Genomic DNA, 15,046 nt, shown 5'->3' on the forward strand with positions numbered 1-15,046 from the left:
ATAAAAACAAACATATAAAAAGCTATATCAAAGCTAAAGGTGCAATAAAAAGTACAAACCGAAAATTTAAATGAAACAAAAAGCCAACATAGGGAAAGTGTGTTTTCCTCTGCATTTTTGACCACTGGGCTCTTTATGCTCAAACTGTATTTCGTTTGAGAGCAGCTGCTGTCGCTTTAAACATGGGGCGGGGATGTGGTGTTAGACAACACAATGAGACGAAACCCCTGGGCACGTGGGCATCATATTGCCAAGGCAGTTTGGAGGAGAACAGAGAGAGAGAGAGAGAGAGAGAGAGAGAGAGAGAGAGAGAGAGAGAGAGAGTAGCTATGCTTCCATTTATAAGTCAAATAAATGCTATGCAAAAATATGAAATACTGGAAAACAGAAGATTTGAATCTTCATCATATTGGCTCGAGCAAACAAATTGGCATTTAAAATGTAAAACTTTGTTTGCTAATGTGGGCCATATTTCATATTTCTATATAGTCATGCCAGTGGCTCTGTGAGGATGAACTCGAACCTCAGCATGCTAACATGCTCCCAGTGGCAATGTTAACATGCTGTTTAGCAGGTCCTGTATAACGTTTACCAATCTTAGCTTAGTATTAAGCTTAGCTTAAGTATTGGATAAATTAAAATGTTGACCTGATGATGGCGCGGGTGGGTTAAAAGTCAGAGAACAACCAAAGTTATTACAATTCATCCTGAGGGGAACACAGATATTTCTTTACCTAATTTCATGGCAATCCATCCAATAATTGTTAAAATTTTCAGTCTGGACCAAAGTGGCAGATTGACCAACCAACAAACCGACCGACTGACCAACACTGCCATCCCAAGAGCCATGCCGCTAGCATGACTCAAAAATAAGAAATGCACTTGGAAATAATAATAATAATAATAATAGTAATGCACATACTGGCTTTTTGAAGATGTACACCTTATACAGGGCTACAACTTCTCTGGGAAGCAGGGTAGAGCAGATATTTTACATTTCAAAATGTCAAGTGAACCAAACTAAACAAAGGAAATTCCATTGCTGTTCATGACATTCTGTAATAACCCTTCCCTGTTCTGATGAGCATAAGAATTATGCATTTTCTATTCAGCTCGTGTATTAGAACTCTCAAAAAAAAGGTTGGATGGAAGGACAGCTAGTAAAAGTGACAAGAGTCATAAAAGACAGGAGGGAGGGAGGGAGGGAGAGAGAGAGAGAGAGGGAAAGAGAGAGAGGAAGAAAAGCTGCGACAGGGAGACAGATCAACAGATTTCTCAGGCCTGAGAGCAGTGCAGACAGACAGACAGAGAGGGGGAAGTGACAAATGGAGATACAAGCAGACAGACACTCACCCCCCACAGACAGACAGACAGACAGATGGATAGAAAGGAAAAGGGCACAGGCAACAATACACACGCATGCACGAGGCTCACTCAAACCAAAGGTTATACAAACACCAGAATACGATCGTCGTCATCCGTCGTCGATCGCGCACGTCGGCTCACAAGGACGGGCGAGTGCGGACGCGGTGCGGTACGAGTGAGAGTGAGAGAGAGAGAGAGAGAGAGAGAGAGAGAGAGAGAGAGCGCGCGAGAGGTCGCTTCATATTGATGAAACTATGTGTATATAAAAGTATCAACAGTAAAAATCTTTGTTAGCATTTACTGTAAACAATGAGTGAGTTGGAGAGAGAAAGAGAGAAAGAGAAAGAAGAAGTTACATATGTCCGGTTATTTACAGAAAAAGTTCATTTAAAATCAAGTGATTCCTTTGTTTTGTCTGAACACATTCTCTTATCAATGTTTCCAAAGCTGTCCATTTCCTCTTTCATTCCTTCATTTCCTCCCTGCTAGGAATTCAGACTTTCCGTACTCTCTCCGAGGCCTTTCCAGGTTTCCCCAGGCGAAAAAATAAATAATTCCAGACAGTAACAGGAATGCTTGACAGTGGAAGTAAACAGACTCTCATTGGCTTTTCCTGTCCTCAAAAGCGACACTCTCCTGGCTCGACATGCAGCCTTCTGAACACACGAGAAAGACCACCGTGATCCACGACGACAAGGCATGGAGAGCGGGCTTCAGGGATGTGGAAGTATTTTGCGCGTAAAGTTCAGCTTAACCCCTGACTCTGAAACCTTTCTCCCTCTGGCTCCTCATATCTGGGTTTGGATGGGTTGCCCTGGTGGCGTGTAAGGAGGCGGCGTGTAGGGAGGCGGCGCTGGCGAAGGCTTGATCCCGCGGGTCCTCATGTAGGAGAGGAACTGGTCAGGGATCTCGGCCAAGACGTCTTTGGCGAGCCGCGCCATGCTCAGGATGTGGTTCCCCGTCCGGTCGATGTAGTCCCTGAATGGGACGAACTGAGAGGGACGAGAGAGAAGAAGAAAGAGGGGTTGAAGTGACAAGTTGAAGTTTACACTTCAGCAACCGCAGCCAAACTTTAAGCAGAATATTACGGATGTGGTCATCAAGTGCATATTTCAGTGATGGAGTACTCGCGTCCGACTCAAGTTGCTATTCTCTGGACTCGTGACTCGACTTGGAGTCGCACACTGATGACTTGGACTCGAGGATTTACGCAATCGGACGGAAGTGCAAATATTGAGGGGAAAAGAGGAGTTTGGTTTAGCAAAGAGAGGGAACATGAGGACAGCCACAGAGGTGAAGAGTGCAGTAAAAAGATGAAAAGAAAAATTACAGAGATTAGAAGTCAGATTAAGAGCAGAGGGATGAGGGTGAAATGTATGGGAGCAGAAAAAAAAATGATGAAATGAGAAGAAAGACAAAAAAATTCAAATGATATAACATAATTCATCCTCTCTGTTTTAAAGTGATGGTTCGGAGTAATTCACCCTAGGGTCCTTTGCACCATGACCTCGAGCCAAACACCCCCCCAGAAGCTTTTTTCACCTGGGTCGAACATTGGGAGAGTTAGCGTAGAGTAGCGTTATCAGCTGAATAGCTTAGCGCAGGGGGCTAAAGGACCCTAGGGTGAATTACTCCGAACCATCACTTTAAGTGGAAGGAGCTCTTATGGACTGCAAGACAGAGAAGAGATTCTCTCCTAATTGAGATGCTGCAGATTGGCCCTATTTTCGGAAATTAATCTCTGGTGTCTGGTTGTCTGGTGAACAGGAGGTAGTGAATGTCACAACTTTCTCCTAAACAGCACGCAAAAAAAGAAAAAAAATATCTGATTTCTAGCGTCACTGAGATGAGGACCTTTTTAAAACTGGGCTGTCAATTATTCAGGACCCATACTGTGGAACAACATTAATCAACGCCCAGGGCAGTCTCTGTCAGTGTTATTAAAAACATTGAACCTATCTTCTTAGATAATCACACAACTGGCATATAGGCTAGTTAGTCTTTGATCTTTTATTTTCATGGAGTTACTAGTTTATGTTTTATTTAGATGAATATGACTTTTCCTATCTGTGTGACTTTTTGTTACTGAACAATGGCTATGCTTGTATTTGAAATTGTTTTAATTAAGTTTATTTTAGGTTTTTTTTGTTACAACTTGATGAGACCCTTGATAAGCCTCCCTTGCATATTCTGTTATTATTTATATTGATCTGTTAATGTTCTTTTTTATGAGCTATTAAATAAATGGGAAAATTAGTGATATGATGTTTTTACTGAGAATATTAGGTGTAAGAGCTCACTGACGCCATTTGGGGCTGCTGGTGTGTAAACAGCCAGCAGCTACATACCAGGACCTAGTTATCTCGAGCAAACGTCCGACATTAAATATTAGGCAGAAAATATGCAGGTTCAAATAAGGGGTTCAGCACTTGCTACCATTCACAATAGCAAAGTCAAGAACTGGTCAGTCAGGAATCTATTAGTGGCTTTCTGCCATTTGTCACACATACAAAAGGAGGATAATACCTTGGGATGCACCTGTCTGTTTTTTAACTCCCCTTATTCCAACTCCAATAACTTATAATAAGTGTTTCAATGTTTTGCTCAGGAACCCCCGGACAGATGGATCAGGCTGCTCTGCTGTGACTCATTATTTACATCTAAAGACTGCTGCCTCCTTTGCAATGCCAATCCACCTGCTGCGATGAAATAAATGCCGACATATTTCACGTGTCATAAACCACATAAACCATGTACTCTTACATGGATGATATCGCTGAACTAAATGAGGAGGGATAACATTTATTTAATGAGCTGTTGTAACCTACAATCACAAGATCAGATGAGAGGCCAATTTGTGCTGGAAACCCTCGCTGCAAAATGTAACTCACGCCAAGTCACGAGGGGTTATTAGCTGGCTGATAATGAGAGGCTGTAGGCAGAACTGGTGTTATGGTCCACTACTGAAACTTAGTTTTACACCATCTCCAGGTTTTTTTTCTGCATTCATGTGTATTTGTGTGTGTGTGTGTGTGTGTGTGTACTTCAGCTTGTTAAAAAGCCAACTAACGAGCGCACCTCCCTCGCTGACGTGGGCTGACGGAGGGTGTGAGCGAGCGAGATAGGACAGCGGGGGTATAAAGGTCACGGAGGAGGAAAATGTGACTCTGCTGTGTCACAACAAACAAAAGGCTCACTGTATGTTTGCATTTATTCTCTTTGCTTTGATGCAATGGAATGACATGAGTCTGAGAGGTAACACTTGTCATTGTGGGCGGATCCCTTACAGCGATACAAATAAAAACCACCTACAAAAGGGATGAATACGGATGATTGACAGGCTGAAGGAATGACGATAAACTAAATATAGTTAAGATTATGAGCAGCCAATCCCAGCACTCTTGTACTTTCCAATTCCACACCAAATGTGTTTTTTCATTGTCTCTGTGGCTGTTTTCCAGTCAGTAGGGATCTACTTTATATCCCAAACTTCACTTGGGAAGAAAAGGAAGAAAAAACGTGGCTTCTGATAAGGCTAAGTTGTAGCAGCTTGGTGAGAAAGTCCCCTCTGTGTGACGGACCGCCGGGGTCTGTAGGCCAGGGTTCCAGCTCAGGGTCTCTGCTCATCCACTTTAATGAGAACGATACAGAGAGACAGAGATTTGGCAGACTCTCTGCAGATACTGGGGAGCATGACCATTATCTCTCTGCGTTTTTGTGTGTGGTGAATTTGTGTGTCCATCTTGCTATCAGGTGTCCTGTGGGTTTGAGGTGCCCAGGTGACTGTCTGCATGGAGAAGGAGTTGGAACAGTCTGGACAGGACTTGGGTGTTTTTTCAGCCACTCACCTTTAGAACTAGTCTGGCTATCACCAGACCAAGCTCAATCTTTTAAAACTGAACATTAGTCTGGGTAGTCTGCTCTGTATTTTCTACTGCACAGAGGCGTGATCAACGGGCACAGTTCAAATGACTCTGTGGGCAATTGGATAGTCCTAGACCAACGATCTGGGTGACGTAGCAGCGACAGCGGCATCAACGGGTTGCTGCGCTTTGGTGGCCGCTATGTTGAATGTAAACAAGAAGCTGCTTGGTCGCTTCTCTATCGCCATCGTGTTAAACCCGCCAATAGCGCTCCAGGTGGATAAGCCAGTTTGTGATTGGTCCCCGCAAAATTGTAACGGAAGCAGGACAGATAAACGTACAGGTTTCCAGCTGGGTTTACCCAGTCTACTTTAGAACAGGCTTGCACACAAATCCTTTTGCAAAGTTTTTTATTTTTTTTATTTTGGGAAAATGTCTTCCTGATGGTGTCAAACATTTTCCAATATCCAACATGTCACTGAAGTTTTGATACTGCCCTGGGGCTCCAATACCCCAGGGACCCCAAACGCTCCAGGCTTATTGTGTGTCCACTTGTCCAACTTTGTTTGGGAATATGCACCATTAAATATGATTAAAAGAAATACCTTGTATTGATCTAGTTTAAAGACCAACATTATCTTAGTTTTGTGCTTCAAAGTTGCATATTCCTAAATAATTGTGTGTAGGTAAATTACCATGGAGCAAACCTGTGGACAGGAAGTCTCCCAGTACAGACAAAATGTAAACATTTCACAGAGAAAGGGCAGAACGCAGAATTAATAAGGGCTCAGGAACTAATATTTACCCCAGTGTCGTGTAGTTGGTTAATTTGGCCTTGATATTTTACTGCTAGTGGTTCTCAAATTCAGTATCCCATTAAAAATAAATCTTTAGGGATAAAATCTGAAAAAAAGTGACGAAGGATTTAGGTCACGTGTCAAACTCAAATCCGGCCCCTCGCAGATTTTTCTGAAGTTTTTGGTGCTTTTTCCACATTTTTAGTTGTTTTTGTCGATTCTTCCCATGATGGCTTTTTTTAGGGTTTTATGTTGACCAAACTGTAAGTTAGAGGACTTTATAAGACATGCAATAATGCAGTCAAAGATATTTGACTTTTTCAAAATAAAAGCATCTAAATAAACTATACTTCAGGCCCTTGATGTGATTCTCATTTTCCAGTGTGAGTTTGACACTACTGATCTAGGTGGCCAAGAGGCAGAGCTCATTTGTAATCTTGGATGTGGTTTTTAATTTTGGATTACAGTCAAAACTGATTTTCCATAAGAGAACGATAAAACAGCAGCGGGGGAATGGTTTAATGGTTTAGGAGAAAGAAATGATTGTGTACCTGGACAATGTCCCTCTCAGCATATCTTCCTCTGGATGAGATTCTGATTTCATCGCCATCCAACTCAACCATGGCTGAGGAGAAGTAAAATAAAATACACACATAATTTCTTGATGTTATCAAATAAAAAAATAAAAAAGACCTGCAAAGTGACAATAAAAGTCTGCAAAATACAAAATCAAGACCAGCAACTCATAAATAGAGCTGAGTTTGTCCAGAACCCAGATTCTACAGAGCGGACAAAGAAATTTATTACCGGTACATATAAATATTACTCACAAGTTCTTGTTGACTTACCATCAAATTCTGCGGGACCCACCCCCACGATGATGATTGACATTGGCAGACAGGCGGCCTGCAGGAGAGGAGAGGAACAATGAATATCTGATACATGTCAACATTTTTGGAAAAAATCTTCTTTCGTGAAAACTGGGTTTGTCTGCCCATGTGAGTCGTTAATGGGATAAAAAGATACATGATACTGTATGTCATGATCAGCGGTTACCAAAGCATTCACAGATCATGATGTTGTGTTCATGTCTTGCCATGTATACAGTATGTGTAAACATGTGGGTTTCCTACAGCACCTCCTGCAGCGCTGTGTGGGTAATATTAGAGACGAGAGAATCAACACGGCCTGGACTCGCTGACAGCTTATAAATGACGTGTGTGTGCGTGTGTGTGTGTGTGTGTGTGTGTGTGTGTGTGCAGGTAATGTGCGTTAGGGGTCATGGAGCAGGCATTCGAAAGAGAGGGCCAGCAGTTTGTGTATGTGTGTTTGTTTGTTTGTTTGTTTGCGCGTGTGTGTGTGTGTGTGTATGGAATATTTTGAGTAATGGGTTGACCTCAGGCAGCAGAGCAATAGATGATCTTATCAAAACATCTCGTGTATTTTTACGCTCCCCTAGGTAAAGGTCTTCTTCACGTCTCCACTGCCCTTTGCGCTCTTCACCCCCCCCCTCCCCGTCCCCGTATCTCTGCCACCTCCTTCTCCTCTCTCAGCCTCATTTTCTCCTTCTCGTCTCGCTCTTCTCAACCTCTCCTCTCCTCCTCTGCCTTCAAAGGCCTGAGATGGATCACTGCCTTCCCAAAAACGGCTGCCGTTCACTGTTCACTTTGTTTGCATTCTACATGGTGCTCTGGCTTTCTTCTGGAGCATGCTGTGACTTGACAGTGATGGAGAGGACGGACGGAGGGGGAATAACATGCTGTCAAAAGTGAGGCCGGCACAGCTCCCCCAGTCACGTCATGTTTCTGTTGCCATCGCAAGGAAGGATGGATACGCAGAGACGAGTAAAAATATGTGTCAATACCAAACAACAGAACGACACCTTGTATTCACGTATACTCTGAGACGTTTGTGCTGCATGTCTCTGGTAGATTTACATTATCTGTTAGTACGGCCAACAATATGTGCCTTTTCTCCGTGTAGTAATTCCATAGTCAATACATCTATAAGCTGACAGGGATTCGCCTCGCAGCCTAATGAGGAAACTAATGGCACAGCTGTCATCAGCTGTCATTCAAAGACAGATTTTTGCTTCCAGGAGCAAAACAAGTAATGATGACGAGGATTTAGGAGACACATGTTATGCCCAAATGTAACAAGTTTTCACCATGACAGTTACTAATCATTTGCTCACATGTTTCCATGGTTTTATATTTAAGCAACTATGCATTATGAAATACTACATAAATAAATACTATACATGCTGTATAAGTGTGGCATTTATTGCAAATGCTTTCCATGAGGAAATTTCTTTTTGGTGAAATGTCTACTTTGATGGAAACACTTTTTTTGTGATTTATTTGTTGCTATCTTTTTACAGCATTCACACAAAATGAAAAAACAATATACCTTTGAATTCATATAGAAAATGTCACAATTATCTACACACAAACAAGCAGCCACAGTCCGTCCATACAGAATACTAGAGGTTTTAAATAAATCAGCAGCTGTCTTAATGCCATCGTTTCGCTCTTAATTCATTTGCCTTCTTTGTTTAAAATTTTCTGACTTTTGGCATCTGTCTTTTTTTTTTGGGGCATTTTATGCCTTTATTTGGACAGCTTAGACTTGAAAGGGGAGAGAGAGCCGTAAAGGGCCTCAGGTTGGAGTCGAACCCGTGGCCGCTGTGTCGAGGAGTAATCCTTTATATACAGCATGGGCCTGCTCTACCAGGTGAGCTAAGCAGGCACCCGGCATCTATCCTTTCATGTTCTATCTTTAGTAAGGAACATTGTGTTGCATCTTTTAGTATAAAAACTACTACATGAATGAAGTTTAATTAGTTAGGGAAAATTCAATCCCTGACTAATAACATATTTTACAAAATTACTAACTAAGTACACTCAATGTATGTTTGCCTTTTAAGTTTTGAGAGAACAGTACTTAAGATAAGAGACACTTTATCGCTCGTGAATGAGGTGCAAAATGACAGAGACTCAACAGTCCTCGTGATGCAAGGCGAGATCTGATGCTGGCACTGAGCCTGTCCAAGCATGCCAACAAGCTCACGTCAAACAACCTGTTTACTTTAAGTACAAGTCTAGTTATTCTTAATATTACTACTTAAAGCCATTTATACATGCAACTGATGTTTCTCCAACTAAAAATATGTGAAGTGAGGGCAATCTTTTCACTTTTGTTTTAAGGGGTGTCAGAGTGCAGGGTCAGGTACAGTAGATGCACTTACGTTGACAATAGACTCCTTTGTCTGGGCCATGTCTGAGATGACGCCATCTGTGATGATGAGGAGCACAAAGTACTGGGAGCCATCCTTCACCGAAGCTGCATACCTACACACAAAAACACAGAAAAGCAATCTTTGTCATTATTTCTGTGCTGCCATCCTTGTGTCTTTTGTTTACCATGATGATTCGTTAATTGAGCATATTAGGCATAATTCTGTGTGTTTTTAATTAAAGTACTCAGCTTGTTCTCAAATTAAATAGAGTACACATAAACACTGTAGTTAAGTGGAAATGAGGCATTACACATCCTTTGAAAATGATTTTTCTCATTGATAAAATGTCACTTACCACCCACTCTGGAGGATTTTAATCTGTCAAGTTCTTCTCTCTGTGCATCTCTCTTTAAGTCAATTCTATAGATCCTCAGCTCAATACCGCTTTCAATTTCTGCTGTGATGAGCGTGACCTCTCTCTCCCGTGTGAGTCGTGAACCGACTGTTACTGATATTTACAGACTGAGATTATTTTTGTCACTTCAGCTTCACCTTTCTGCACAGGGAGGTAAGATATATGTCTGTCTCCCCTCCCCTCCTTGTGATAACTGATGTTTAAGTGTCTCACTGAGTAAAGGGAATAGTTACTAAGCTACATGCATGTGGGAGTAAAGGAAGAGGAGAAACATGGGGTTACTGTAATATATGGGTAAACAGAGGAGAGCAGGTGGAGGTGGGATTTTGGGGCTGGGATTACAGATGGGGGATGAGGGGAAAAAACAGCCAGTGCTTGGTTACATACAATAAGCCGGCTTGAAGTTGACGAAAAGGGAATACAATTGCAGAAAGATGCTACATGTCTCTGCAACTAGTTTTAAACGTTTTGAATGAGGTTTAGGAGGATGAGTTTGTAGAATTTGTGCTGATAAGTCTGGTATTTATCAAACTGGGACGATTCTTGAAGTTAAATCTTGTAGCAAAAGTTAATGAGGTGTAGTCGTGCGGATGTGATGTCACCACTATACTATATATATAGGTAGAAAGTGTTGCTACAGCTAGGTCAAAGCATGTAAAAATGTTGTAGCAGGAACCTAAAATATGTATGAACTTGAAAATGAGCACAATACGGGACCTTTCAATAGAATGAATATCAAGATTTGTGATTTGTTTGTGCATAAAAAAAAAAAAACATGGACAAAAGCAAAAAGGGGCATTCATTCACGGGGTTAGCTGAAAGGAATGCATGAGTCAGGAAAAGGGTGAAGGGGTATTTCAGGTTACATTACAGGCTAAATAAGAGGAAACTGCTGCCTCTGTATTACGGCTTCTTTTACCATTTCCCTTCAGAGAGCCTCTTCATGTGTAACTACGCAATTAAGATTTCAGTAAATTATCTTCTAAATATGTGAAGTAACGTGATGAGAGGCTTCACTTGAGTACATCTCTTTAATTACACACTTGCGTGAATAGTTCCTTAATGTATTTTTTATTTCCCAACTTTGTCTCGATCACAAGTCCGTGTGGCTTTTCCTGCAGCATATGTTCTCGTCTACGCAGAGACACAAAAACAAACATGTCATCAGCTGTCACTTATTCTCTGTTTGTGTCTCTAGTTCTTCTCTCACCTTCGAACTCTTGTTAGCTACTTGGCAACAGTTGCAGCATGGAGCCTATTAAAGAAAACCTGAGAGCACTTGCTGAATGTCTATCGCAAAGTGAAATGTACCCGGTGTTCTTTCACGCATACTCAAATGATTTGAAGTTCATTATATATAAGCAGTTATGCAAGTGTAAAACAGTGTGTATGTGGTATATTGAAAATTTAAAAACAATAGACAAGAGTGTGGAAAAATAAGCAAAGGAAACCACTCACTTGAGTAGAGATTAATGAGGAAAGTTGGAAAAATGTGTTAAAATGCACACAAAAGAACTCCTATAAATTGCATGTATGTGTGTGTTAGTGTGTTTGTGTGTGTGTGTGTGTTACCTGGCCACATGGTTGATGACAGGGGAGAAGTTGGTGGGTCCGTAGAGCTGAACCGACTTCAGACTCTGGTAGTAGGCTTCCATCACACCGTCGATACCTGTACAGTAGGGGTTCTGAGGGTTTCCATTCTACATTAAGGAGAGGAGAAGAAACCATCATTAACCTGCATGATTAGTTTCAGAGGCACTGAGGAGAAACAGATGCAACAAATAGGCTTGTGGAGGTTTTATATATACCAGTGTTTTGCCTTGAAAATAGCGACAACAATCAATATAAAGATATTAATAAAAATGAATAATCCGACGAAAACAATCCGCTGTTGAACATTTCTTTATTAAAAAAACCCTCTTTTGTTGCATTGGAAGTAGTTTAAAAACCCAATGCAGGGAAGATATCAAAGTTTTACACGCTCCCTGCCTTCCATCCTGGCCCTGAACCCTCTTGTTCGTACCAAGGCAAACTCGTGGGAGATCCGTCCGTCAGGTGGCAGCTTGGCTCCGAACCCCAGTGCGGGAAACATCTTATCGCTGTCATAGTCCTGGATGATTTCTCCTACTGCCTTCAGGGCCATTGCGTAAGCATTCAGCTGGTAGGGACTCATGTAGTGGAGAGAGGTGGGCTGGGCTGGGTTACCTGTTTGTGAAAAAGGGAACACACACACACACACACACACACACACAACACACACACAGAGTCAGTGGGTACAATAATGTAAAATAGCTAATGTAGGTGGGGGGGTTTATTCTGCTCAAAAGTGTGGTGATTTAAAAGAAGTTAAGTGTTTATACGGCTTAGTGTTAAACCATGATAGACAACAATGGTGTCAAAATGTCCAAAGTAACTAACTGTCTTGAAATGTACTACTTTGACTTGTGTTCATTTCAGTATTCGGCCTTTTTTATTGCCTCTTCCTTTATTTCACCAGAGGTACATTGTGGTAGACAATGACAATGACATGTATCTCTTTATCTGCAGGAAATACAATGTTTTCAATGAAGAATCCTGAGGTTGGTCCATGGTAACAGTGGAAAGGATCAAATATAAAGTTTGGACATTGCAACATCCAAGTTTCTCTGTTGTGTAAGTTTTACTCCTTGGATCAAAATGTGACACAAATGAATGCCTTTATTGTAAAATGGTTTTAAAAAATGTTTTTTCTTGTGATTGTATGTGGGAAACTGTATATGGAGTTATGAAATAACTAATTAATTAATTACCCATTTGTGTTGTAAATAACATGAATTGTCTGCAGCTGTGTGGGCTTAATGCTGCTTAAAGGTCCCATGACATGGTTCTCTTTGGATGCTTTTAAATAGACCTTAGTGGTCCCCCAATACTGTATCTGAAGTCTCTTTCCCGAAATTGCAGTATTGCAGCCACTAGAGCCAGTCCCACAAAGAGCTTTCCTTAGGATGTGCCATTTCTGTGACTGTAGCTACTGAGCAGGAGAGAGGGGGGGCAAGGTGAAGGGTGGGGGTGTGGCTTTGACCAATTGCCACTTTGCTCGTTTGAAAGCCATGATGTCTCTCTCTCATGGGTGGGCCAAATTCTCTGGGCGGGCAAAGCAGAGAAAGGGGAGGTAACCTTCCTCCTTATGACCTCATAAGGAGCAAGATTCCAGATCGGCCCACCTGAGCTTTCATTCATCAACCCAGGGCTCGGTTTACACCTATCGCCATTTCTAGCCACTGGGGGACCATAGGCAGGCAGGGGGAACGCATATTAATGTTAAAAAACCTCAAAGTGAAATTTTCATGCCATGGGACCTTTAATGGGAACCACTATCACTATTTGAAAAGCCACTTGAACTTCTAAATAATGTTTTTCCAATACTTGTTGTTCAGTGACTCAATATAGCAGCCAGTGATTCCAACAAACAACCAACAAATAGTTCTCTTGGGGTTCTGTTCTGGTATGACAACAACACCATGCATTACATCACTGATGGAACTAAATTGGCTGCCAATTACGTTAATGTAAAATGAATATGAATCTGTTTTTGACTCGCTCCACCATTCACCATTCTAAATTGAGATTTTAGTGAGAGCCAGACAGATCAAGTACACCTCAGGCTCAAACATCTATTGTTGCCGCCTGTGCTGCTAGGACCGAGCTCAAGGCTAGATGGATAACACAGTTGTTAATCATAGCCATCAGAGCATGTTACTGCACTCAGCTTAGCCGCCAGGTGTGATGGAGAGGGCTATTAGGAAACACTTGATTCTCCATCTGCATATATTTGAAATGAATGCTCTCAGAGCACTTTGTGTGTCTTTATGTGGATGTGGGAACTCTTAGTGTGTGCGTGTGTGTGTGCGTGTGTGTGTGTGTGTGTGTGTGTGTGTGTGTGTGTGTGTGTGTGTGTGTGTGTGTGTGTGTGTGTGTGTGTGTGTGTGTGTTTTTATGGGAGGCTCACCATTGGAAGCTGTGAAATCAATGGCCACGGTGAAGTTAATCTGGGTCCTGAGAAGACAAAAGCAGAGATGATTCATTAATCAAGAGTCATTTTCCCCCTTTGTTTCTCTCTGTTTCTCTCTCTCTCTCTCTCTCTCTCTCTCACACACACACACACACACACACACACACTTGTTGTGATCCAAACAAAAAACAAATCAGAAAGAAAGAAATGAACTGCGGACCTAATAAGATTAAAATGATCAATGTTTGGGAGTGCAAACAGAGACCCTCCTGCCCTTTAGCTGTGACAGTAATGAGTAGACAGGGAGTTACCGGGCTTCACACCAAACATGCGAGCATGGAATCGCTCAGAGGAAGGTTGTTGTTTTTAAATGGAGAACACGGCTACAGCATCTGCCACCCTGACTTTGTTCCCAGAATTCAACTCCATTAAGCTGTGACCGCAGCCCTTTTACAAGGAGGAAATGTTACTAATGCGAAATTAGACTGCAGAGACCAATGGACAATTTCATTTTGACTAACCCAGATTTACATAACAGTAAACAGCAATTATCACAAGACTTAAATGAATAGGCAAACAAGAAGTCTACAGTCATGCTAGCGGCTATGTGAGGCTGTACCTAGGCACAGCAGTGTTTTGAGCTAAATACTAACAGCAGCATGCTAACATACTCACAATGACAATTAACCAATTTGCTGATTTTTAACAAACATGAAGTTTACCACTGTCACCATGTTAGTTAAGCATGTTAGAATGCTAATGTTTGCTAAATGGCACTAAACACAAAGTACAGTTGAGACTGATGGGAATGTTTCTGCAGGTGTTTGGTCATGAAGTATTGGACAAATAACATTTTTGACCTGATATTCATGGCCTACTAGATGAAAAGTCAGGGATCACCAAATCTATTAGAATTCATCCTGAGAAGGTTATGAATGTGTGTACGGAATTTCATTGCAATCCATGCAATAGTTATTGAGATATTTCAGTGGAACAAACTGAAAAAAGAGGTCACTATTCAAAAGAATGTGGATATCAGATTAAAAAATATATTTTGTGTCTTTACATATTCCACATTTTTATGATATGAATACATTTTGGCTTGTGCTCTGCTTCACACAAACTTTCTGGGAGGAGAAACAGACAAAATGAGATCGATGTGATGAAGAAGAAGCTTAATCAGAAGCGAGAAGAAACAAAGCAGAGACAAACAACACACAGTACAGCACCCAGCATGAGGTAGTGATGCATCTCTCACCATCAAAACATTTCCTAACTTGTTAACCTGCAGGAACAGGATGTGGTTAAGCGCTCTGTCGGTCTGTCACAGCTTTTCACACCATTCTTTATCCGCTACCACATACACAAACAGACTCA

The 15,046-nt window shown here is 41.5% G+C and overlaps 1 protein-coding gene across 1 annotated transcript in view; it reads right to left on the minus strand.

The window, feature by feature from the left end:
* Positions 1 to 1,544: 1,544 nt before the first annotated feature.
* Positions 1,545 to 15,046, minus strand: part of LOC120553458 (copine-8) — a 91,595-nt gene continuing 78,093 nt past the window's right edge. The window contains exons 14-20 of the mRNA XM_039791861.1: positions 13,667 to 13,713; positions 11,702 to 11,883; positions 11,251 to 11,378; positions 9,273 to 9,375; positions 6,874 to 6,931; positions 6,577 to 6,650; positions 1,545 to 2,357 (exon numbers count right to left, since the gene is read on the minus strand). Of these exons, the coding sequence (XP_039647795.1) occupies positions 2,154 to 2,357; positions 6,577 to 6,650; positions 6,874 to 6,931; positions 9,273 to 9,375; positions 11,251 to 11,378; positions 11,702 to 11,883; positions 13,667 to 13,713 (796 nt within the window). The 3' untranslated portion in view covers positions 1,545 to 2,153. The remainder of the gene's footprint in view (positions 2,358 to 6,576; positions 6,651 to 6,873; positions 6,932 to 9,272; positions 9,376 to 11,250; positions 11,379 to 11,701; positions 11,884 to 13,666; positions 13,714 to 15,046) is intronic.

Source organism: Perca fluviatilis, chromosome 23 (assembly GCF_010015445.1).
Source record: "Perca fluviatilis chromosome 23, GENO_Pfluv_1.0, whole genome shotgun sequence".
NCBI lineage: Eukaryota > Metazoa > Chordata > Actinopteri > Perciformes > Percidae > Perca > Perca fluviatilis.